The sequence below is a fragment of the Perissodus microlepis genome, chromosome 20 (genome assembly GCF_051167445.1).
Source record: "Perissodus microlepis isolate ML-2025 ecotype Zambia chromosome 20, ASM5116744v1, whole genome shotgun sequence".
NCBI classification, from domain to species: Eukaryota; Metazoa; Chordata; class Actinopteri; order Cichliformes; family Cichlidae; genus Perissodus; species Perissodus microlepis.
Window position 1 is genome coordinate 29,187,131 of NC_140480.1, and position 26,178 is coordinate 29,213,308.

Here is a 26,178-nt window from a genome sequence, read left to right on the forward strand (position 1 = left end):
ACCCATGTGGATACTTATTTTATTAGAAAACTGACGAAAATTATGGCTTGCCTATGTGGTACAGACCACCCAAGAATCTGTTACTTTGCACTAATTAGTGAATATCTGTATCTGTGCATTACACCTGTACAGTTTATAAATTAAGCCTGCTAATTAGGTTTGCTGTTGTAAGTGTTTCAGTTCATAGTTTTGTTGTATGTTGGATACAACATGTTAATTTAGTGAATTCTGGTCTCACTAGAGTCAAAAGGAGGGTGAAGCTTTACCATGTCACTGACATGTTGGCCAGTGAGTGTGCAGTGTCCCTCAGTTTCACAGTCCTGATATAAACTGGTGAAAATGCTCAGCCTGAAGCTTCACAACCTGACTTCTCTAAACATCAAGGTGACTATATCCATCTTTTATTTAAAATGTATGTTGTCTTGATGCATGCTCAATCATCCAGGTAAGTAAATCTCCAAAAGTTGATTCTGTTCATCACTTGGATGAGTGACGAAATGTTTCTCCCACGCTACGTCCAGATGAACAGAATCAACTTTTGGAGATAAAATGTATGATCTCACAAGAAATATGTGGCTCAAATAAGAGATATTTTAATCATTAATTCATCACTACTAAAATTATTAATTTAAACTTAACAGTTATGCCACTACAGAGGAACCACACAAGTGTACAAAATCTGTAGCATAAGACTATAAAAACAAATTTAGCTTCCATTAATGCTTATAAAAAATTGGACAAATGGTAGCATTTGCTTGATCACATGATCAATGCCAAACCTGTAGCATGTATAGTTTATCTCTGAAGTTCCATTGGGTAGGATCCAGTCACCTTACTGTAAACAACAAAAAAAAAAAAAAGCAGAGAGAATGCCCCTGACGGGGGTGTGCTTTCTTTTCTTCAGCAATACGTTTTGTTTTCTTCCAAAGTATGAATAAAAAATTAACCATATAATATTACAAGTTCAAATGACCACCTAATCCTTTTTGGTAAATATAATTATCACACACACACACACACACACACACACACACACACACACACACACACACACACACACACACACACACTGTAGTGTTGTATATAGTGCTGTAATCTCAGTGAGCAGCTGCACAGCTTCTCCTACAGTCCTCTGCACACAGGCAGGTTGGAGAAACCGGATGAAAAAAGGAGGGAGAGGTCAGATACTAAGATATTCTCTTAAAAATGAATTTCCCAGTAATATACTTCCCAGCATGCCATTATTTTTAATCAGAGCTTTTTAGGATATGTTATAACTTTGTTAGGTTAACTGGCGTAGGTGTGAATGTGAGCATGAATGTTTAGGTTTAGCTTAACAACAGAAACCAGCACCAGAGAGAAGCTGTAATTATTCAGTGTGCAGCAGGATAGCTTCTATATTTAGTTGTTTAGATACAGTACCCAACAACTTGATTAGGCACCCAGTGTGAGGTTAATGCCACAGCTGCCCTAAGTTGCTCTATAACACGAGTAAACACTTTCCTAAGGAGTTCTTTATGTTTCAAACAAGACCCGAGTTCAGTGAAGTCGATAATTTTGAGTTTTAAACAGGTTTTTGACAGATTACTAAAATATTTGTTTGTTTGTCTATCTGCATTATGTAACCATTTGCTATATGTTTTATGAACATATAAAGGTCAGCTCTTCTTTGTGAAGAAAAAATCGAGCACTTTGTTGATTTTTATATTCTAAGCAACTTTTGGACTTTTTGGACTTTGAACACAAGAGACTGATAGAAGCATGATACAGACAATCAGCATCTTCACTGTCACTGTGGATGGGTTAACCTTTTATTCCATACTAGTAGTAGCAAGTATCACTTGTCAGTTTATAGACCCAGTGCATTGGTAAAATTGTTCTTAAAGCTGCACTAAATGAAACTGTCATATTTACAATGAAGCTTAAATAAAATATAAGAGGGTTTGCTTGTAGTAACAGGCATAATAGGAACATTGATTCATGTGAAAACAACAACATTGGTGATTTTTCAATAGTACTATTCACTTTGAATGATTAACACAGTTACTAATTATACTGCTATAGTACCAACAAAAAATAAAAAGGATATCATAGCAACAAGTCTTTCTCTTATTATTCCCTATCAGAAAAAAGCGTGACAATCAATTAATTATAGGTGCAATATTGACATATTTCCAGGAACATTTTAGAAATTCCTAACCTTAATATTTATTCATTTCAGGCCCATCTGAAAATTATGTTCATTTAACTGTTTTTGAAAAAAATCGCTCATGGTGTGTTGTCAATAACCCAGTTAATCCACTGAATATAGCTCCTGACTCTGGTGTAGACACCAGGGTAGTACTGATTTGCACAGCCAATACCCCAGGAGACAATGCCCTCAAAGTAGCCATTGCAGACAAGGGGGCCCCCGGAGTCGCCCTGTGGAGTACCACAACAAATCAGGATTGTTTTTTGATAATAGAGCATTTCACATTCACCCTTAAATGGAAAATGTTAAATATTATTAAAATGACACTGAAATTATATGTAAATCATCACTGGTTAACATATCTTTTTATAGCATATATAACAGGTGTCATTTTGCCTATAAATTTAAGAGGAAATATTCATTTAAAAATAGTATTACTCTACAAAACGCAGTTGCTAAGTAGTAATTAAGCATACCACAAACACAAAATAAATCATGTTTTCCATGAATGTATACCTGGCAAGAGTCCTTTCCCCCGTATGGAGATCCAGCACAAAGCATACCTGGTTTGATCCTGCCCCAGTAATACCAAGTGCAGTAAGGTATTTCTCTTACATCCACAGCACGTAGCACAGGGGAGAGGGTGTAACTGTAAACCTGTGTCACTCCCCAGCCACTCACTATGCAGGTGCCACTAAAGGGAGGGGTACCTTCATCAGGTATCAGAACTGGCTGAACATAAGCATTCAGCTGCGCTGGTCTGCTAAGCTGTAACACAAACCAAAGTTAGGGTGGTACCATTGTGAGATCACATTTTTTGTAGCTAAGTACAAGTCCTACTTACCTTAATAAGCATGATGTCATTCTCATATGTCCTGAAATTATAATTGTGTACATATATCTTTGAGACATTGAAGATCTGTTCAAATCCCTCTGTTTTGATCAGGCTGTGCTCACATAGCGCAACCCTCATAAAATTACTCCTGTTAAACAGAAAGAGACAAAACAAAATGAGAATTTCACATATGTTCTTTCAAAACAGACCTTCTCCCCTCAATAATTATTAAACATTTTCATTAATGTTTATTAGTAAAGCTGCAATCTTGCTGTATGGTGTCAGTACTTACGGTCTCCAGCAGTGGGCAGCAGACACCACCCACTCTGGGTGAACTAGCGTGCCTCCACAATAGTGATCCCCGACCTCAGTCTGAAGGGATGCCTGGTATTTGATAGAGTATGGTTCGACCTCCTGACCCCCGATGATCCTTCCTGTATTCTCTTTTTCTGTGACGAAAGACAGAGCGAATCAGACAATTTGTCTCTATATTTTACATTCTTTTGGTTTACAACAAAAAAGATAAATTGTCAGGGTAATGTGCCTTAACAAAACAAACAAAAAAAAAAAGCAGAATATTCTAGTAAGTTTCTTAACTTAAAGAAGTCAAGTTGTTTTCGTTCCAAGCTCCTTACAATATTCCAGTTCCGTATTCATTTCTACAGTATTGTCTGGCTTCATAAACTGAGTCAGACAGCAGTATTACAGCCACGTCACAGAAAATTTCTCCCGATCGACTAACATGTCTGTTTTTGTCAGCTGTTTTAAAGTCTTTGTGTATTAGTCTTTGGATCTAAACATTGAGACTAGAATTTCATATCCTTTGCTAAGTGTCTTGGAATGAAAAATTCAAAGATATAACTCACGTGAATTTACTGAAAAAGACAAAAGAAGCAGCACAGTAGTGATTGCCACAGCAGCCATATTGTAATTGATACCTGTAACACAGAACAACGACAGCTAGCAGCTTCAATATACATAAATTACTGTCATTTTAATTGCTCGTGCTAATGAACTATAAATTATTTGCTTAGTTTTGCTTAATTTTGCTTAATTTGCTTTGTTTAAAAACTGTATCGCAACAATTACAGGATCAACAATATCTTCAAAAGCACTAAATTACCATTTAATTCAATTCTTTTGAACAATGAGCTTTTATTTTTAAAATATAGTTAGACTGTGAATTATTTTTAGACAATTGAACATTAATTACAATTTCACTAAAAAGGGTTAAAATAAAATTTTGCTTACCTGAAAGTCTAGACACAGGAAGCTTCACAGTATCTCCAAATGATGAGACCAATGCTCTCCTCTTTCTTTTTATAGTGTAACTATATCCTTGTCAAGATCTTTTGTTTAAATTATCTTTTCATCTTGTTGTGTTCTGTAACCATCTCACACTCCTACAATGAAACTGACCTACAACCTGACAAAGCTAGGGTGTTCTCTCGTATTATGCCCATTTCTAAGCTCAAGTTTTATATTTGCAGTTTTTAGGTTGGCAACGCCTCTACAGGATCAACAATATCTTCAACAGTTATTGCTCTATTAAATGTTGATAATGTTTTTAATGAGATGAAATTAGATTGCAATAGTTTCCACGATTATGTAGGATATAAAATAATAAAGTTAGAAAAGTCACACTGGCAAGATTAACTTCATTTCAAAACTAAAAAACACAAAAGACAGAAGCACTTCCGGTTTCTATGATTCATTTTATGAAAATCTACAAAAATCTGAATCTTATTTAAACATCTAAAAATTTCAAATGTATTAGTTGAGATTTAAATGAAATAACTGGCCATCACAGACAATGATAAACAGTTTACTGGCTAAGAGTACATTGCTAAACTCTGGCTTTATGGTGTTTGTGTTATTGCAAACTAATAGAGATAAAATACAAACAATGGTTGGTATTATTTTCTATGAAGACCCCGACTCCCTCTCATAGTCCGAAGACACTTAGACTAAGTTACCAATAGGTGTGAATGTGAATGGCTGTCTGTCTCTCTGTGTTAGCCCTCTGAATGGCTGGTGATGTCAAGGATGTACCCTGCCTCTTGCCTTATGGTAGCTGGGATAGGCTCCAAACTCCTATCAAACTCCCTCCCCAAGCCTAAAAATAAGCGGAAAAAGAATGGATGAACAGAATATTAATTATAACCACATAGAGACTTTGTCGTGTTCAAAATTTTCAAAAGGGATTGGGGAGAAATATCTGTCCTTTAGAAAGATTTCATTTACTTCAGCAGTTGAAATTACAAGTATACTGCGCCGGAACGCAGTGTGATAATCTGCCTCACACCAAGGATAACCCTGAAACGGGCTGCACAGCTTATATACTGTGACAGTAACAAAATATTATCATGGCTAGACAGACACATAACACACCCCCTGCATAGTGTTGATTATCTATATTATCCATTATTCTTCAGCTGATTCTAAGGCCCAGTTCAGGACATCTTGTTTAGACTTCCTGACCCATAGATTATTTAAACCATCATCATGTGTGTGTAAGCGTGCTGCAAAAAACCCTCTGCACTCAACGTCACTAACAATATTTCAGCCCAGTTATAGCGTTGGATGAAACTTTTGACCCTCAAAACATAGAGTGTACATCGTGTTCTTTCATTACAATGGGGCTTAGACTATACTCAGGCTCTCTGTTGTACCTCACCTCCAGGTTCTGTTACACACAACTTTAATATGTCAGTGATTTATGTCTTTAACTGGAGTACTGCATGTTATAATAATAATGTGGTTGAACAACAACCTTTCATAGCACTCTCACTTTGCGAGACTGTTTATTATCTTCAATACATGCATTGTTACCTCTTTACTCCTATAGACTCCACCTAAACAGCTAAATAGCTACTGGTACCCCAACAGAAACCTAAGTCCTTGAACTTTTTTGTGCATAAACACAGCAAATAGTTTAGTAGTCAAGGATCTAATTAAAAGGACTATATTTCGTGTGAAAGTCTTATTCATTATTTCATTTTCTTGGATTAATACTAATAAAATAAACAAAGCAATGCCTAAAGAACACAAAATGTGTAACTGTCCAAACACTGTAGTTCACCTCACTGCACCACTTTACTTAAGACTCAAGTTCAGTGCAATCTAGATTTCGAAACTAGTTTCTAGGAGCTTAACCTTTGTGCAAAATTCAAAATGTATTGACGAATAGCTGAGGCCACCTAGTCCTGGCTTCTTGCCTTTTAAGATCTATAATAAATGCCAATGTAGCTGATTTTTGGATGTCTCTTTGTAGCTGTAAATTGCAGTAAAATATGATTTATTTCCTTGTTCTGTGAAATATTTTTGGTCTTTGGTCTTTGCGCAATATTTTGGTCTCAATGGAATTACCATCCCCACCCTAAATGACCATAGCCCCTCCACCCTGATTTATTTATTTATATTATATAACTGCCCTTGTATACAGCCCCACAATGTTTCAATGTTTCTACACATACAGTGTACAGTATATAGTTTACTCACATATATGTATACATATATTGTTTTTCTTTACTTTTGCACCTTTGTGGTCCAGCTACCCAATTTCGCTGTGCAAGAAACCGCACAATGACAATAAAAGCTCTAAAGTCTAAAGTCTATGTAGAGCAATTAAAAAGTTAATATTGTGTTTGTATTTGTATTTTTTATTCATTGCAGGTTAAATATGTTAATATATGTGGTTTAAAGTAGATGTTTACTAGTAGAATTTACAGCTATTGAGCTAAATACATTTCTAAGTAAAGATAGATTACATAAGGTTGAATCAAGATCCCAGTACTGAGTTACTGGTACTAAGAAATGATGATGCTGATACTGACACTGATAAGGCTTCAGTGCCAACCTGTCTGAGTACTGAACAACAATATATGTCAGTGAAATTGTACACCTCAGTTATCAGTGAAACATGTCAGCAATTATAAGAAAGTCACATTCAAACCCTTTATTTGTTCATAACTGCTGACATATGGAAACAAAAACATATATCAAGTTTAAATAATACAATAAAATAGATGTAATATAATAAACACTGTTGATATAAAAAGGATTTACATCAGATTATAACATCTATGAGCAGTGTATTAAAACATGTAGTGGTCTGCTATTCTCTATAAAGGGTTTATAAGTTGTTTATGAACAGTGGTAACACAATGACACAGCTCTAATCATAATTACATCAATAAACCTTTGTAAAGTGTTACATGACAGTTAACTAAAAAAAAATTATTAATTAAAAAGCATTAGCGAGCATGAAACATTTAAATAACCTTTAAATGTCTCATAGATATAGTTACATTTATTGTTAATTTCTTTTTTGTCCTTGGACTTGAGATTGATTTGCATAACTAACAGTTGAAGATAACCCCTATTTATTTTATATTTGGCCTTGATGAAGAACCTTCATTCACTCCCTACCCTTTAAGTCAACCTTCTTCTGATTCGCTGCCCCTTGCAAACAAAAGGTTTAAACAGCAGGCTTAAATCTGCCAGAGCTATATGTCTGACATGACCATAATAAGGATATCCTCTCTCTCATGACATCATAAAGAGACAGAAAAATAAAATAATTGATTGAAAATGGCTCTTTAGAGCTGTCTGAAAGTTGAGGTTTTAATTCATGAGGAATACTTGCATTTCATCTCTTGTCATTATTTGAAATGTTGGCCATGTTTAACATGAGCATCCACCACTGCAACAGAAAATAGGGAAAAGTATAAGAGCTCCAGTCTAATGTAAATAAGGAAAGTCGTTAATTCAAGTCAGCTGACATATTTTATAGTAAGTGAATAGATTTAAAATAGGAGGAAATTTGTTTATTAGAGTCTTGTGGTAAGTGACATTTTAATTCAATGCCAGTCAGATGATTGTGAGAGCTGGAAGTGGCAACCATTAACATGGCAGCAGCATGTGAACTGAGGAGTGGGTCATGCAGAAAAAAAGCAGTGGTCAGCACTCAAGGGAGGACAGATGTACCAAGAGCACGGCTTTAGCTATCAGCAGCAATGAGGGCAACAGAGAGGGTTATTAGCCAGCTAAGGTCAGGAACTCCACAGAGGGATGGTGACTGTGATGAGACAAGGCTTAGCTGTGCTCCATTTTTAATGACACCCAGCCTGAGGATAGATGTTGAGCAGCAGTGCTTATTTGACCTGGTCTGACACGAAAGCTTATGCTGCTCAACTTCGGTCAAAAGCCTCATTAATCCTTTCGGGAGATATCAGTGCAGGGAGACTCTCATGAATGGTAAAGACGCATACTGAATCTTTCCTCATTTAATATGACAGTAGCCAATCTGAGCCACATTAGGAGCTTCAATCACATGTGGACTTATGGGATGCTATATTGGACAGGGCTAAATCATCAGAGTAGCTGTTAAATAATACATGACTAAAACTGAACAGGCTCATAGCAGCTGATCAATCACATGTTCTTAAAATGTCAACAATAAACTGGGTGAGTTTCTGTGGGTCATGGAAGAGGTGAGTCAAGCAACTGTGCCATGGAGCTTCAATTATAAATCGGTCTAGGACAAGGTGGTGACCATGGAAACGGAAACAGAAACTATAAGAAACCTGAGAGTGCAGGTGAGATGCCTTCCCCCTAAGATCAGACAAGTAGCACACAGGTTAAGCCTCTCGCTGCAGGTAGACTGTGCTGCCCTTTGTCTCACTATGGACCAGCCATATGTATTGTTTTGTATACTGTTGGAAGTCCTGGCTGTAAACTGTGAGTAAGCTTCTTTTTCTCCAATTTAAAGTTCACAAAAATATGATCATAGCGAACAAAGTTAAGCTTGTGATGTTGTGATGGGCTAACATTCTGAAAACAAAAGTAGACTGGGTGTCTTCTAGGATGTGCTGCAAATGCATGAGATATAGCATTAGGGTATGCCTTCTAATCATTTTTAAACATCCCTTTTAGCTGTGCACTTGCAGTTCTGATGATCTGTGAAGAGAAAAATTGTAACTCAGAGCCATTTCCATCTGGGTAGCAGGGAGAGATAGAAATAAATGTGCACATTAATTTGAGTTAATCTTCAAAGATGATCATATTTCACAGTAAAAAAGACATATGACTGCTTTCTTGTTAAAATAACTGTTCTTATTTACAGGTAATCATTTCATTTAAAACTCAGATTTTTAATGAAATTTAAATGGTTCTTATTACATGATAAATACTTTCATCTTGTAGCATGTAAACTGTTACAGCCAAAACATCTTCCTGAGACAAAGGGCTTTTGAAAAGGAATTGAACTTGAAACCTCAGTAACAATAGATTCAGTCTAACAACACAAATAACAATAAATAATTGTGGCCAACACCTGCCTTTGTGCCTGGAAGTTATGTCACAAAGACAACAAAAAAGGAGATTCTGATAAAGATCTTGAGCAAGTCTGTGATTTGAGAAGAAGCAGCATAAAATATCATTTGGATAATGGTTTAAGACTTACCCAGACCCGAGCTTTAAAAAAAGAAAAAACTGTAGTTAATCACTGTTTAATCTTATCTTCTAAATCTTTTCAATTTTCTTCTATTTCTAGTTACAGTTTAGGAGACAAAACACTCAAAGAAACCCAATCTTAAAATGTTTACTTCCATGATCTTGCATAATGCTTTCTTATACACCCACATGTGTGTTAACCTCACACGCAGTCACTGCTGGGTGTAGTGTAGCCTATAGAGTTACCATTTTGTTGTTAAGATCCACCCCAGCTACTAATTATAGCCTGTGGTTAGATGAAAGCATTTCCATGCCTAAAGGTTCTCTCGGTTACTGTGATCTACAATTTTGGTTTCATTGTTTAATTTTCAAATATTTGCCATATAGATGCTTTGTGAGCCTTAGGGAACATTTTAGAAAATGTGGGGTCGTAGCTCAACATTGTAAAATTGCTAAAGTCATTATAATTCAAATATTTTAGGTATTCACATTTTTCTCTTTCTATTATCTATTAGGCAAAATTATATTTTCCAGTGAAAAAGGTTGCATCAAAGCTTTCCCTGATAGTTCCCTGCGTAGTTCAGACACTAACTTGGTACCAAAGTGTCACTTCTTATAAGACTATAGAATTATCTAATCTTTTGGTAAAATATAACATATCTCCACACCACACTGACAATTTGGAGACTCATTTATGAACCACTTGAGATCAATTTTGAATGTAATTAAACAGAAAAACACAAGAAAGCACTAATTATTAAACGCTTTCAAAGAAATGATCCTATGTCTAAGAATAGTCTAGACTTGTTCTGTCATGAACCTTTGGGTTCACACCAAGGCTTTAGTTGGCCTTGCTTGTAAACCCATCCTTCCATTCTCTTGCGCTTATCCAATTCAGGGTCTGGAGCCCATCCTGGATGCCATAAGGCAAGAGGAAGGCTAGGACAGGTCGCCAGCCTGTTGCAGGGCTAACAGAGATAGACAACCATTCACTCTCACACTCACACCTACGGGCAATTTGGAATCACGAGTTAACCTAACCCCACTAACTCCATGTCTTTGGAGTATGTGGAGAGAATGCAGATACAAGAAAAACATAGGAAGGCCCTGGACAGATGGTGCATTTTAAACCCGGGGCTTTCTTGCTGTGAGGAAACAATGCTAACAACTGCACCACTACACTGCTCCTAAGTATTCAAATGACAATTTTGAAGGCCGAAGTAGCTTTTAAACCCATCATACACTAATAATAACATGATGCTGCAATAATATTATGTGGAACAGATAGTTTTAAACGTTTTAAAAATATCTGTACTCTTACTGCTTCCATAGGGATTAAGACAATAAATCAGAAGTGATCCGACAGCGCACTGTTCAGACTGCAAAAACCCATGATGGTGTGCTGATGGATTATTCTGTTTTGTTTTGTAGCTACAGGGCTTGGGTACCTTGCAGTCACTGAGTCAACCATGAACTCCACTGTATACTAAAGTATTCTAGCATTAAATATGAGGCCATCTGTCCAACAGCTAACGCTTGAGTGAAACTGGGTTATGCAACAGGGCAATGATCTTGAGCACAGAAGCAAGTCTCCAAAAGAATAACTGGAAAACAAAAATCAAGGTGTAGCAATGGCCCAGTCAAAGTGCAGACCTTCACTTAAATGAGACAGCTGTGCAAAAGTGATTGCCACACAGTTCAATGAACTAAAGCTATGTTGTAAAAAAGTGGAGGAATTTTTCTACACAGTGATGAGAGAGACTGATAAAGTGATACAGAAAACAATGGCTGTTCACTAATCTCAGATATATTTAATACATTGCCCCATTAACACAACCAGCAAGCTTGACCAAGAATACAAACACTTAATATTAAGTTACAATCCATGATGGAAAATTTTCTCTAAATTCTGTAAGTGCTGAAATCTGTCTCTGTGTGTGCGTTGTACAGTGCTTCTGTGAGTTCTTTTCATCTTATTTCTCCTCACATTATTCAAAACTTCAAGGTCCAAGGGAAAAGATGTGATTGCAGTGTCCTCAGCAGCATTTAAAGCCACGAATATACGAAGCGAAAAAATATAAAACTGAGCAGCTCAGTCAGGGGCAGAAGCATTGTAAACACCAAAGAGTGTTCCCAAACAAGCACAGCTTCCAATTAGAATTAGTTTTACTCCAGTATCAGCTATACTCAGCTTATCCTTGAGTGTGGTCGTGGGCAGCATTTTGGAGGCGTCCAAACTGATGGTGTTCTCCATTTCCTTTAGGCAGACTGAGATAGATTGTGGGCTAGTTCAGGCCTTCTATTTGTGTTTCGCCCAGGTGTCCTTTAGAGGGTTGATTCTGTTTATAAGCTAATCAGATCCGGTCCAAATTGAGTTAACGTGTTACCTTCAAACTCATTTAAACACCAAACAGGCAGTCAGATCTATCCTCACTTAAGCCAGTGTGAAGTACTTCGGAGATGAGATTGCTTTTCATTGATCTGCTGAGCCACAAAGCAACTGTGTGGTGAAATCCTCTGTGGTTTTCTTTATGACCTGAATAGTTTGCACTGATCTTGTAAAGGTACTAAAAAAGAGCAACTGAGTTAGCTCAGTGTGGTTTACACCAACACCTTATGGACTGTTCTGTGTGTTTCATTCTCTAAATCTAATCCGAGCTGAAATTTGTCATTTCTTGTGTGTTGCAGGTCAGAATGTTGGAGAGGAACGTATAGTGGGAGGATATGCACCGGTTCCACATTCCATCAAGTATATTGTGTCGATACAGACATTGGAACGAAAGCACTTCTGTGGGGGTTTCTTGATTAATAAGCACTGGGTAGTCACAGCAGCACACTGTAACATCGGGTGAGCTAATTTTCACCTGTCGATTTACCCCTATGGATTAAAAAAGTTCTATAACTTAAGGCAAAGTTGACTTGATTGAGTTTTAAAATCAGTCACACATCACACAAAACCCCATGTCTTTGTGTTCAGATTTAACTTTTTGTAAGGAAGAAAAGGCCTCTTGATATAGGATAGCCTCAATTTGACTTCTCAATCCTGTAATTTCAACTCATATCATACAGTCAGATCTGTGGCTTATCCTGACTGAAAGAAAGCTAATGGCAACGATAAAAGCGCACCATAACAATGGAGCTTTGTTGTACTGAAATCTGACACAGATCATGACGACCGATCAGAATACTTTATTTAGATTGCAAACAATTTGAAGATAAGGAAGCAATATTTGTAGACAATGTTCTGTGCCCATTCCATATTCTAAGGTTTTAGCAGCAAATCAGCAAACTGATAAATTACAGTTTCCAAATGTCAGTATCGCCTATTTCCCTGTCAACAAACAGTTACAATTGATCTCAAAAAGCTTTATTGCATTAGCAGTTAATTATTAATATATCAGCAGAAAAGCAGCTCTGTCTCCCAGACTTCCAATTTAATGTTAGCAACCAGATTTTAATGAAATGTAAATGTCTTCATTAATGACAAATTTAAAATATATCTTTTTGGGATTTTTTGGATGGATGGATGGATGGATGGACAATCAAACTGCATAACTTGGAATTTGCTGTTTTACATGACAAGTATAACCATCTCTTGTCTATAATTCTTAACAAGAACAAGGTAAAGAAGGACGGATACAACTCTGCGCTTTCTTGTCTTTTTAGCAAACACAACCACAATGTTTTCCCAACTTCCAATCTGTTGTCAAGCATCCTCAAAATCTACATTTCCTGTAACAGGCAACAGGAAATGGGGTTTTACACTGTCAAATTCAGACAGGAGACATTAGAATTTGCTGTCAGCAAATTAAATTTGAAATAACACAGTGTAACAGTGTTACAATTCACCAGAAACCTGAAAAGGATGTCAGGAAATCTCTGTAATGTGTTTTTTTTTTTTTAAATCCTCTGCTTTCTTTATACTCAACAGGAATACATTTAATCTAACTGAATGTAAAAGTTTCACTTTTTCAAAACATTCATACTTTATCTTGACCCTGCAGAAAAGCATTTGTTTTTACCTGTAGATATGATAATCCCAGCGTATGAATGCACAAAGATATCACCCCACTCAGAAACAAGCCTTTCAAGGTGAAAGAAAGTCCAAAGGTGGCAAATGCTTTTTCTGCATTAACATGTATCTTGGCTTATGATTTCCTACAGCAGTGTGATAAAAAGCTTCACAGATCAGTATGTTTTTTATAGATAGAAGGCACATATCACACAACAGAGGCAACTCAAAGTGTAAGAGACCATAAAAATACATTTGGCAGTTTCAAGCGAATGGGCAAAATAAATAAATAATTTAAAAATTTAAAAAACACTGACGAAGCAAAGCTTTGAGGCAAGCGATTGATGTTTGCCTAAGAAAAAAAGGATAAAAAGAATCTAGGAAACAGATACTGAAATCCTCAAACCAGGCCAAAAATCTATAGAGTTTATGAATTTATGGACTCTGGCCTCAGCCACATAAAAACAATTACAAAGTCTGCCTATTGATGTCTTGAAATAAAGTAAAATACAAATAAAAATGTCTGTCTAAAGCAGATACAGAAAAACTCACTCGCACATTCATTACACTACTATAACAGTGTCTTGGTAGCAACACAAAACAACAAGAAAATTACAGCTCATTCAGAAAGGTGCAACGCTCCATTGGCTTCCAGGGTCACAAAAGATATATTTTAAATTACTTCTACTATTTAACAAATCACTAAATGGACTTAGAAATGAGTCACATAAAAATTTGTATGGTCTGCTACCCTTTATGTAACCTAACATAAACATCACAGCCTCTCTGCACCAGTGCAACATAATTCATTACTTTAAACTTAACCAGAGAATTGCAAACTAACTAGTTTAGCCTGCACTAAACTGTGCCAAACTGCCTAGTCTTTTCATGCAACCTTGGAATAGTTGCTTTGTAACTTGTGGGATCCCAGGAGCTATAAACCCTAACCCTACTCTGCAAATGTGAGCACAGGATACATTTGATTGGCATATGACAGTGTTCTGCCCCTCTGTGACCCCTATTCTCTTTGCAGTGGCAGAGGGAATAGGGGTCATAGAGAGTATTTAATGTATTTACTGCCCTGTCATATGCCAGTTTAGCTCGGGTTAGGACAACCCTAACCCAATCATTACCTTAAATGGTAAGCTAGCTAGTATGGTCAAACTCAAGTATTGAGTCATAGGACTTAAATATTTATCCAAGCTCACTGGTGGTGAGACGGCAAAGAACCTACAGTAGGCAGGATGAGGAGCCCAAAGTCAGTGACTTTATGACAGTTTGACAAGAATGATGCAAATATGAACCTGCCCCAAAGATAATGTTTATTTAACAGAGTCGTTACACCCTCTGGTACTCTTGGTTGAGCTGTGTAAATGATCCCCATGACATGGCCCAAGTTTTTGCTTTCTAGGAAATTATTTTGAGACCGACTGGCTTCCTTGGATTTCACTTTGAAATACTACTTTAGAAGTTAATAAAATGCAATGATAAAACAAATGCAAATAAAAACACCGTAAAAAAAAAAAATGTACAAAAAACAAAACAGAGAGAAAATCTACAAAATATGTAATAAACTATTTTGTACTGCAAAGAAAAAAAATCACTTCTGGAGCTAAAAAGATGTTGTGTATGATGTGTATGTTTGGAGTAGTTAAAATTTATATAAGGAAGAAAATTGTTGAGACCTGGATAAAGCTGGACGTAAGGACTGTTTAATATCATCAGGAAAATTATTCCAGTGTTACAGGCAACAAAACATGACTTTACCATGTTTATTTGTACCAGTTATCAACTACTCGTTTATTTTCTCTTACCTCTGTTTTGGGTTTGTGAACCGTAGCCATAAAACACAACTACACGTTGTTGTTAAACTGCTGATTGTGCAATTTGGCAAAAGGTGTTATACCACTATTTGCCACCATTTTTAAAAATGATTAAGTTTCAAGCTAAAGGGTGTCATTACTGTTTGTTTCCATATAATATACCATGTTGCAACAGGAAAAGCCTTTCTGTAAATAATAACCCTAATATAGGGCCACACTCCAGTTAAGTGTCCATGTTCCAGGGACTTGGACTGTGCATGCTAGTTTACTGGCATAGCTTACTAGGAAACACCCAAATGGATCAAAGCCAGCTTTAACACAAATACACCTGTGCACCTCCCCTTATTATGTTATTGTAAAGCACTAAGCATAAAACTCAATAGGTCTTTCCAACTCCAAGATCTGGATTTGTCACTGTAGTAAAACTACAACTGTTACTATAAAGAAGAACAGTTACTCTGTTTTATTTAAGAGCAGCCAGCATGTAAAGTATCTTGACGCTGAAACTGGAGTAGGTGAAAAAGATTCGGCAGTTGCCCATTGTTATGCTTATATGTGTGGTTTTCATGATGTGACATGCCAAAATGTCTTTTATACTTGTGATAAAAGGCAGTGTCATAGATCAGAGTTACAGACCTTAGGCTTCTGTTGCATTTATGACTTATTTACAGAAAAAAAGTTGACACGTCATTTAAAAATGAAAGAAATCAGCTTGCCTGTGTTGATATAACTGTAGAGGTTTTCAGAGTGCATGCAGAGAAAATGAGAAAAAAATAAACAGAAGAAAACGAAAAGCGCCATTAGATGACTTATGGCATTCACCTCCTGCATTGTTCCCTCTCTCACCTGGAGACCACTGGGAGCACTGTGAGAATCATGTTCTTTGATTTCTCCAGTGCCTTCAACACCATTCTTCCCACAGTCCTGAAGGACAAGTTGGACAACTCAGGAGCGGACAATCACCTCACTACATGGATACTGGACTGCCTCACCGACCGACCACAGTATGTGAGAAATCAGTGCTGTGTGTCAGAAAGGGTCATCTGCAGTACAGGGGGCCCCACAGGGAACGGTTCTGGCTCCACTCCTCTTCACCATCTACACTGCAGACTTCTCTCACAACTCCACCCAGTGCTTCCCGCAGAAGTTCTCTGACAACTCTGCAATAGTTGGCCTAATCACTGATGGGGACGACAAAGAGTACATTGAAGTGACCCAAGCGTTTGTGGACTGGTACCAGCAGAACTACATCCAGAACAACACTAGAAAAACCAAGGAGCTGGTGGTAGACTTCCGCAGGCACAAACATCCTCCACTGCAACCACTAAATATCCAAGGTCTGGACTTTGACGCTGTGGATAGCTACAGGTACCTTGGTGTACATCTGAACAATAAACTGAACTGGACTCACAATTCAAGTGCTCTCTACAGAAAAGGGCAGAGCAGGCTGTACCTGCTGCAGAGGCTCAGGTCTTTTGGAGGGAAGGGCCCACTCCTGAAGACCTATGACTCTGTGGTGGCCTCTGCCATCTTTTACAGTGTGGTCTGCTGGAGCGGCAGCATCTCTGCTGGGGACAGGAAGAGACTGAACGGGCTGATCTGGAGGACCAGCTCTGTTCTAGGATGCCCCCTGGACCCAGTGGAGGTGGTGAGTGACAGGAGAATGGTGGCTAAGCTGTCATCCCTGTTGGACAACATCTCCCACCCCATGGAGAAGACTCTGACAGCACTGAGCAGCTCCTTCAGTGGCAGGCTGCGGCACCCACGATGTGGGACGGAGAGATTTCGCAGGTCTTTCCTTCCAACTGCTCTACAACAAAGACTTTGCTGATGACCACACATGTGCAGACAGACACACACACATATATCCAATATGACATGGTAGCCTTCGCCTAGTCTCCCCAATGTGCAATAATACCAAGTGCAATTTTCTGATGTCACATAGTATTTTATTCTATTTTGTATAGTATTCTATTCTATTTTGTATACTACTTTATTCTATTTGATCTTATTCTATTCTGTTGTTTTTCTTAATTTTTGCTGCTATTAACTTTGTATTGTCCAGTTTCTGCTGTGATAAAAACAAATGTCCCATGTGTGGGACTAATAAAAGTTTATATTATCTTATCTTAAATCTTCTTTTACAGACATTTGACCCAGAAGATGTAATTTCTCTTTTTTTCATCTACAGGGTGAAAAATATGATGATTGTTGGAGGAGACTACTCTCTTTCTATATATGAGGGCACAGAGCAAGAAATCCTTCCCCACATTTTGGTGCCACATCCTTCATACAACAAAATCACAAACAACTGTGATATTATGCTTATTAAGGTACATAATACATTGATTTTGTTTAGTTTCTTTTTATTTTATTTTGCTTTATTTATTTAAACCATGTTGCTTCATTTGTGTCTAACTCATCACACTGTCTACAATCTCTTCAGCTGAGGGCTCCATTCTATCTGAACAGCTACGTCTCCATCACTCTACTGCCCAGACAGGGCGCCCCCATTGCAGAGGGCAGACTGTGTCGTGTGTCGGGCTGGGGATACACAAATCCCAGCGGAGGCCCGATCCCCTCCACCCTCCGAACTGTAATGCTCCCCATTGTCTCCACAGAAAAATGTAACAGCAGTGAGTCATTCAGTGGCAACATCACAGAAAACATGCTGTGTGCTGGTTACAGTCTTGGTGGAAAAGATGCCTGTCAGGTAAGAGCATCTCTGCTTTTTTAAAATTCAGGATATGAACAAGGCAACAGTTTTACAGCACCTTTCGATTCATTTTTTAAAAAGAGGAAGCATTTTATGGAAGGCTTTAGGGAGTAAGGCAAGAAAGTAACAGAGATACAACAAAACAAAAACTAAGGCCAAGAGAACTCACATATTTAATTATACACATTCTTTAAGTTATTAGTTATTCTTTAAGTTATTAGTCATTAAAAATAACCGAGTGAGTGAGTTACTGCAACAGGCCATGGTATATGCATTGAACCCAAAAACTCTGCTCCGCTGCTTCCACAAGACAAGAGACTGATATCTGAAGCTTGTACCTCAAAATAAATATTAATTATATTTAAATGGCTTCATAGTTTAGTAGTTTACACATTCGCTTAGCAAGTGAAAAATCGCCAGGGAGGAAAAGATATACCTTTGGGATCATCTTTGTCATCAGGGAGGGCATCCCCTTGGTGACCCATTGCGACTAAGGAAGCAGCTAAAAGTAGACACTTTGTAATTAGAAATGGGCATTGAAGGTAACGATAGAATGAAAAACACATATTATGCATATGTATTTGTATTTCTGCATACAATAAAGCTCATAATAAAGCTGCATGTTGTATAAAAACTAACCCATTGGGTAAAGTTTGATATAAAAATAAAAAATACAGGCATAGGACTCCATTGCTCTTGCTGTCAATAAATCTCTCCCTTTTTTTGATTTTCATAAAAAATCTAAAAATTAACCTGTGTCAATTTGGCTTGCAGTTTATTTCAGCTTGTCTCAGAAAGTGCATTTGCAGAGTATTTGTATTTACAAGGCATACTTTAAGTGTCTAAAATATTGTGTGTTCTTTTTTGCAACTTTTAGGCTACTGCATAAGAGCATTTTGAAAGTTATCAGACTGTTTTCTGTAATATTGTTCTACATCTTCATTTATTTAGTCATTAAAAAAAAGGACATTACATTTTGTAAAAGAAAATTTACTGGTAGCGAAAGTCAGCTACCGCTCTACAGCCCAAGAAAATTATTTAAGGCTCCGGCTACAGAACTACAGAGCAAGTCATAGAATATCAATCAGAGATATTTAAGTTTCTTCTTGAGTAATTAGTAAAGACTTGAGTAAAGACATCCGTAACCTAACATGTCATCCCTAATGTTTTCTTCCATCCTGTGGTATCAGGGGGACTCGGGGGGTCCACTTGTTTGCGATGGCCGGGTCTATGGTGTCGTGTCCTGGGGGAAAGGTTGTGCTGATGCTCAGTTTCCTGGAGTCTACACTGCTGTGTCCAAGTTCCGCAGGTGGATAGACAACACCATATTTAGCTACTACAGCAGATGCAACAAGAATTAGAGCCCAGTGCAACTTTTCACTGTTGCCTTATGTGACCTAAGTTAGGCTTGTTTTGCCCTTCATGCACATTTGAGTGTATGCTCATGTGTTAAAGGAATATTTAGGAAAATATTTGATTTGCTTTCTTGCTCAAATTTGGATAAAAAAGGGTGCCTTTATATGAGGCTACAGTGTGGGGCCTGTCAAAGGTAACAAAACAAACCTCCAAGCACTTTTAAGTCTTGCACGTGACTTGTTAATATTTCCAGCAGGTAAAAAGTTAAGAGCATTGTCAGTTTCTTCTCACTATTGGCAACGAAGCAAATCTGACAATTTTCCAAAATGTTCAACTAGTTCTTGAGCGGTTGTTACTTGACCTCAAGTAAATGTTGTGTCAGTCAAAAGCTAGAAACAATGGGCAACTGTTTTTGAGTTTTACATTTAGTTTGCCAGCTGCTGATCTGTTTTAGGCAACTCATAAACAATAGAAATACAGTGGAATCCACCAATACTCTCAGGCAAAGCAGAACACGTTGAACACATTTCCACAGCGTCACGTTTGAGGTGCCAAATCCTTCAGAGTCTCATGGAAAACAGAACAACAGAAAAACATAGTCATGATGCTATGTTTCAGTCATGATACATCACAGTTTATGTTCTAAAATCATTTAAGAAGTCAAGAAAGCTTACAGTCATATCCAGGACAAATTACTCATGTTTCACTAAAATCTGATCAATAATGCAGGAGGAGTAGCAACGTTGTGAAAATGACAGTGCCTGTAAAATTATAAAAATGACCTAAACCTTGGTTACACTTTAGGTGAAGACCAATTAGGGGATCATTGTGTGCACTGTAAGTTTGAGTATATTCTGACAAATACAGAGGAAGTATCAACAATTCTTGTGAACTCCGGCGAGATAGACAGATACTTTGTGGACACTTTGCTATCACATATGCTCATCGGTCCTTTGGCTGGATGAGCTCAAAACATATGAAATGCTGTAAATAAAGCATGCTTACATTTAACTGAGCATATTGTGGCTATTACTGTAACATCACAAGTCGTATAGCTTGTTCATGAGTCATAGAAACAACAGCAGGAACTGAGTTTACTGAGTCAAAATGTATAAGTAAAAAACAACATCTGTTCAATGTGAGCAGAAATCATTTAAAAATGTATTTCCCATATATATATATATATATATATATATATATATATATATCTTGTTCTGTGAAAATGAAAATCTGATAATCTGTAGGTTAGTCACATTAAAACAACTGTTTAGAGATGAAACTGGTGGGTAATTTGTACTATTCTATGGTATTTGCATTACAAAATTAATGAATTATGAAAAGATTCCAAATTTGAACTGAAAATTAAAATAATGCTTACTTTAAGTTCAAGAATCTGCTGGTTCAATTGTAATGCGTGCTGTGCGTGTCCGTGTTGTGATCAGCCTGTGTTTTCAGACTGAAATTCTATTAGTCAGAAAATGATCACTGCCAATTTGACATGATATATTCATGGTCTGTTTTAATGTAGTTGCATAAACTGTAATGTTTTTTTCCTGTTTTTTAAACTTCAATAAATTACTAATCATCCTTTTTTTCATGCACTCTCTGCCTAACGTCTGTGTGTGCATTTACACAGTAAATGTTACAGCCATCAGCCTTAAGTTAAGTGGAGACCTTCAATAACGCATTACATGGGCTTTTTGGATAGATAACTCACAACTCTTGATGCCATGTCGCTTGTACAAGTCAGTAAAAGCCTCTGCAGGGGAACAATTAATAAGCCACTACACTGATAAATTATTTAAAACTACAGCAATCACATTTGATATGGAGTGTAAATCTTGGCTGCTTGTCATTAGCCTTACTCAAGCCACAGAAGAATTACCCTAAAACTGGAATACCTTCATGAAATATGCATGGAGCCAGTCGTTGGACTCCTTCCTCCTCTTCACCAGCAGAGATTCCCGCAAGGGCGAGCCGTCACGAAGCCAGGTGAAATCAGTACAGACTGCATCACACCTGATAGGTGTTGGCTTATCACAGCAGAATGAATACTTGATGGCCTACTTTAGAGGGAGCTCTAGTTTCATGGCTGGTCCTGTTTGCTCTGTGTTGATGGGTGTGTCAGTGCCCCTTGTGATTGATGGATTTCAGGGTCTTTTATGCTGCAAATCTTACAGGCTTGGTTACACAAAGGCTTATTCCCTTTGTTCTGGCATGAGAAAGCCACACTCAGGAGTGTTAGGGTATATCACCTGACATGATTGATCCTAAGCTCCCTATATGCACCCTAGGTCACAAAAAGAAATGTACTTTAATGCAGCGGTCCCCAACCCCCGGGCCTCGGACCGGTACCGGTCCGTGAGTCGTTTGGTACCGGGCCGCGAGAGTAGAGGCTCAGGTGTGAAATGTATGGTTTTCAGGATTTTTATCGGTTTTCAGCGTTATTTTGTTATTGTTTTTATCGTTAACTCGGTTTTCCTGGGTCTTTTCACGTGTGTTATGAATAAATCTTCTTTTTTTCGGTACCGGTACTAGTTTTACTTTGTTGTATTTATCCGCGACACCTTAAAGGCCGGTCCGTGAAAATATTGTCGGGCATAAACCGGTCCGTGGCGCAAAAAAGGTTGGGGACCGCTGCTTTAATGGGTTTCACAGAAAGGTATTAACTGAGCCATACATATTGTGACCATTCCCTAAGCATTTTCTCCCAATGGGCTTTTTATCTGCTGAGAACACAAAACGTGTTTTACAATGATAATGGCCTCTGTTACTCAAACTAGGTCGACAGCATCCATTATTTTCTAACAACTGAAAAGCAAAGTTGATTTTAAAACCACAGTTCTACATGTGCAGTTTTTGGGATGGGATGATGTACTGATATGTGGCAAGTGGTGATAATATGATTCTTTGTATAGAGGTAAGTAAAGGAGCATCATTCAGAATTTAACTGGAAAGCTACCAGAAAACTATTACCAGTGACACCTGTGGCCATTAGACTAACTATAACTGTAACTGTATTCTCTTACTCATAATCGTCACATGCTAGCATACCATGTGTGACTAACATTAGCCAAAATGGTGATAAAACATTCGCAAGACTGTCCTGCATTGTATTCATGAACTACTATATTGTATGTGCTCTTTGTCATGTATAATTTACACTGAGTGAGAAACCTTTATACAAAGTTTACTGTATACCAAGCTTACTAATTACAACAAATTTGATTTTAACAAACCCCATCTGGGCATCCCTCATGACTATTAGTGTTGCAAACAAGATTATACACCGTTGAATTGTGTTTAGATCATTTATTGTTCGTTAAAAAAAAACATTTACATAGTTTCTTAGTATGATTCATAATGTTATATGCTTATTTATTCTCAATATTGTTGCAATTACTTATTGTCAGCAGATTAGGCATGCGACTCTCCTGTCTCTGAACAGTTACAAATGAGCTTGCTAAACAAAAACAGCTGGCTATAAGCTAATGCTATGCTAGCTAATGTTTGGCTCACGTTTCAAGCTTTATCTCTGATAAACAGTTTGGATACACTGTCACATCATATGACAGTTTATTTGCTAAGTGTGCGAGTCCAACAATGTTAGATCAACTTTAAAAAAAATTTAGCTAATTCCGGCTAACAGAGGCTAACAGAAGCTAACAGCGACAAAAACAGTAGCATTTACTGATAGAAATTTCTTCAACAACTCAGCTCATTATCGCTGTCATCAAAGAGAAGTGAACTTTATCGACTCATCTATTCCTTTCACAAGGACTTACAGCCTCCACTACTATAAAAATATGTGGGCACCTGGCATATTGACAGGTGAGATGAAAAACAGATTGACAGCCTAAATTCTCTACAGATGAACGGCAGCCAGATTTGCTTGTCCTACAGCGTCCACCATAGCTGTGATTATGCATTTGAATTGGGAGGGTTAAGAAAACAGAATTACGTTGACTGCAGTATGGAATCTGCTGACATCTAATAGTGATATTTTACACATTGTAATTGTGTCGCTATTGTGAAATCATGAACATTTTAAAGACTTTGAAGAAAGCATACTGTAGATCCTATAAAGCTGCTGGTGTTTAATGAATGAAAACAACCCCAACCAACACACATGGCTCCTGTTAACATTTTGTCAACTAGGATAAGACTATGTTCACACCTAGGTCTCATTATTAACCTCTTGCAGACAGGTCTGTACACCTCTGGTAAATCATACACATATATTTTGTATTCTCTGACTGTTACTGTGCTAAAACACAGAAGACTATCTATTATTTCAAATTGTAGTAACTTTGATCTTTCCATTTATTACATATGAGATTTTTTGGACAACGCATGAAAATTAATGTTAACGACTGCGTCGTGCCAGAAATGTGACTGTTGGCAACCCAGTTATAGTCTTGAGCCATGCATGCATGCACTGTCCTATCTGGACCTATTGCTGAGACTCAGGAACCTTTTTGAAGATAAATGCAGACAGATAAGAGGAACTCGCAACCACTCACAACAGAAAAGGAAAAAAAATACATAGCTATTTATAAGAGATGACAGAGGTTTTAAAATGCACATGACTTATCTGAACCACCAGGGGGCATTTGATCATTAAAGCATAATGAATAGAAAAACAACAGATGAGGTTCAGGCCTGCTGGCACTTCCTCCTCTTCGCCTCCTCTCTGATTATAATAAGCCTTTCCTCTGAAGTGTTGTGTCTGCACTTAAACCTGTTACATCATCTTTCTGAATTTAAATTATTATATATATTTAAAAAAGTAAAAGTTCTGAAAGGTGTCTTTACATTGCTAGTACTCCTCTATTAGATGGAAAAAGCAGAAGGGGGGAGGAACAGCACAGGAATAGCCTTTGTTACCTGAATGTTCCTGGTCCTCTCTACTTATTATTGCTCAGGTGCAGAGTCTTGGAGGCCAGACAACTGTTCGAGTTCAGTGGGATGCCAGGAAGCTTCGAGCCATGACAGAAGCTGAGATGAAAACGTGACGGGATTTTGTGCAGTCCTCTCAACAAAACCAGAGTCACTCAACTTCAAAAACAACCTCTTTTGGCTTTCTTTCTTTCTTCTTCTTTTCTTTCTCTTTTGACCCTGAAGACAGTTCATACTTTATTTAAAAATAAATAAATCTCTCCTTAATTCTTTAACATGACTTCAGCCAGGGGGCTTTTTTGAATCTGGGACAAGAAGCATGTGTAAAATATGCAGAAGATGGAATAATTGGCTCAGAGGCAAAGCTTGAATTATGTTTTTTCCCCCCTATTTTATACAGGATAATCGTTACAACAATGTGCAAACATTTATATACAGACACGGACAGAGGGGCTATCAGAAAATAGCCTGCCTTTATTACTGTGCAGTCAGGCATTCTCTCATAGTTGCTTCTTATAGTGATAACATTCTATTTGGTACCAAAAATAGATGCTGGTCTTGAACAGGAGCACAGATTCACTGGATAATGAGTAGGCTGGGTGACTGAATGAGCCGCTCGAGTTCAGACTACTTCCACTCTACAAAATACAGCTCTGGGAGAGTTAGTTGTTTAGAGAAGCCTCTAATGATTCCTATAATAGCTAATGGTTCACCTAAGAGTGAACCATTAGCTATTGTAGGAAATAAGTCATTGATTATGGTTGCACAATTTTTAGAAGGCAGAATTCTTCATTTAAATGAGATCTGCTAATATTTCTGCTGATATTCTGGGAGATTTTACAACCACCTAAAATATGGGCTGTTTCTTTGAAAAGTGTTTGGGGCTAAATGGTGATGAATTTCTCAAGTGTCGCATCCTGACAGCTTTGGCAATACACACCTGGGAGAGCAGACCTGAATACTAAAAACTCTCAAAGTTTATGGAGTCAGGAATGTGCTATACTGAATGACAAGAGCAGGAAATACACCCTCATGTAATCAAATGGCTCTAAATGGCTCAATATATCCTATATAAAATGAGTCTTTCCACTTTTTTCCTCTGAAATATAAATACAGTGTCTTACAGTGAGCCTGCATTGTGAGTGTGCATTTTTAAAACTCTACAGTGCAGGCCTATTGCGATTTGGGAAAAACACTGCAGGTGTAGCTGCCCATCATCATCAAATTGCCTATACCACCTAGATGTGGGGGATTATCGTGGTTACATAATGCACAAACGTTAAGACAAAAGACATCTGTTCAGCTGCACACATCAATTAGTTCACTCAGACAAAGTGGAAACATTTACAGAAAGAGTCTGAGGCACAAGTACAATGTAAAATGTCAGACAGACAATCTGAAATGGTTTGAGGCGCAGGAAAATAAAAAATGATTAGCATTTAGAAAGAGGACTGGGATGATAACAGCACCACGACGTTCATGCAAGGCATTTAGCACAGAGAATGAGAGACACGTTTTCATCCATTTCAAGAATCTGTGAGAAGATTCTTTGGCGTAACAATTTCACACACATTTTAATAACTTTATTTGTTAACCGATTATTGAGTGCAGGCAGGAAAATGCTTCTCTGCTCTTATAACAAGTAAAGACTGAATGATGAGATAGACTTTGAAAAGCTACTGCTTCAATCCTCCCACTTATTATTTTTTTTCTTGCCTCTGCTCCCTTCCATGTCCTTTTAGTGCTCAGTAGATTTATCAAGTTTCCCCTCAGAGAATTTAACAGAAAGTAGAGCACTTTAATCATGTTTCCTAACTTAGGGCTGCCATCAAAGAGAGGCTATGCTTTGTTCTGCTGAGAATATATGGCTGATAACCCCCCAAAGCTTCA

At 37.5% G+C, this 26,178-nt stretch overlaps 2 protein-coding genes across 3 annotated transcripts; one reads left to right on the forward strand and one right to left on the reverse strand.

The window, feature by feature from the left end:
• Positions 1-248: 248 nt before the first annotated feature.
• LOC146364821 (trypsin-3) lies at positions 249-20,631 on the forward strand. Its single transcript, XM_084918250.1, has 5 exons — positions 249-384; positions 12,171-12,330; positions 17,509-17,650; positions 17,764-18,030; positions 19,224-20,631. The coding sequence occupies exons 3-5, from the start codon at positions 17,519-17,521 to the stop codon at positions 19,392-19,394; spliced, it is 570 nt and encodes a 189-aa protein (XP_084774376.1). The 5' UTR covers positions 249-384; positions 12,171-12,330; positions 17,509-17,518; the 3' UTR covers positions 19,395-20,631.
• On the reverse strand, positions 1,820-3,950 carry LOC146364822 (trypsin-3). 2 transcript variants are annotated; one of them, XM_084916848.1, is made up of 5 exons: positions 3,893-3,950; positions 3,319-3,469; positions 3,036-3,174; positions 2,708-2,959; positions 1,820-2,421 (listed from the first exon to the last, which is right to left on the reverse strand). In XM_084916848.1, exons 1-5 carry the CDS (start codon positions 3,948-3,950, stop codon positions 2,269-2,271), a joined length of 753 nt encoding a protein of 250 aa, XP_084772974.1. In that variant the 3' UTR covers positions 1,820-2,268. The 2 variants fall into 2 exon arrangements, with proteins under 2 accessions (XP_084772974.1, XP_084772973.1); XM_084916847.1 differs by having other exon boundaries at positions 3,319-3,475.
• Positions 20,632-26,178: the final 5,547 nt, after the last annotated feature.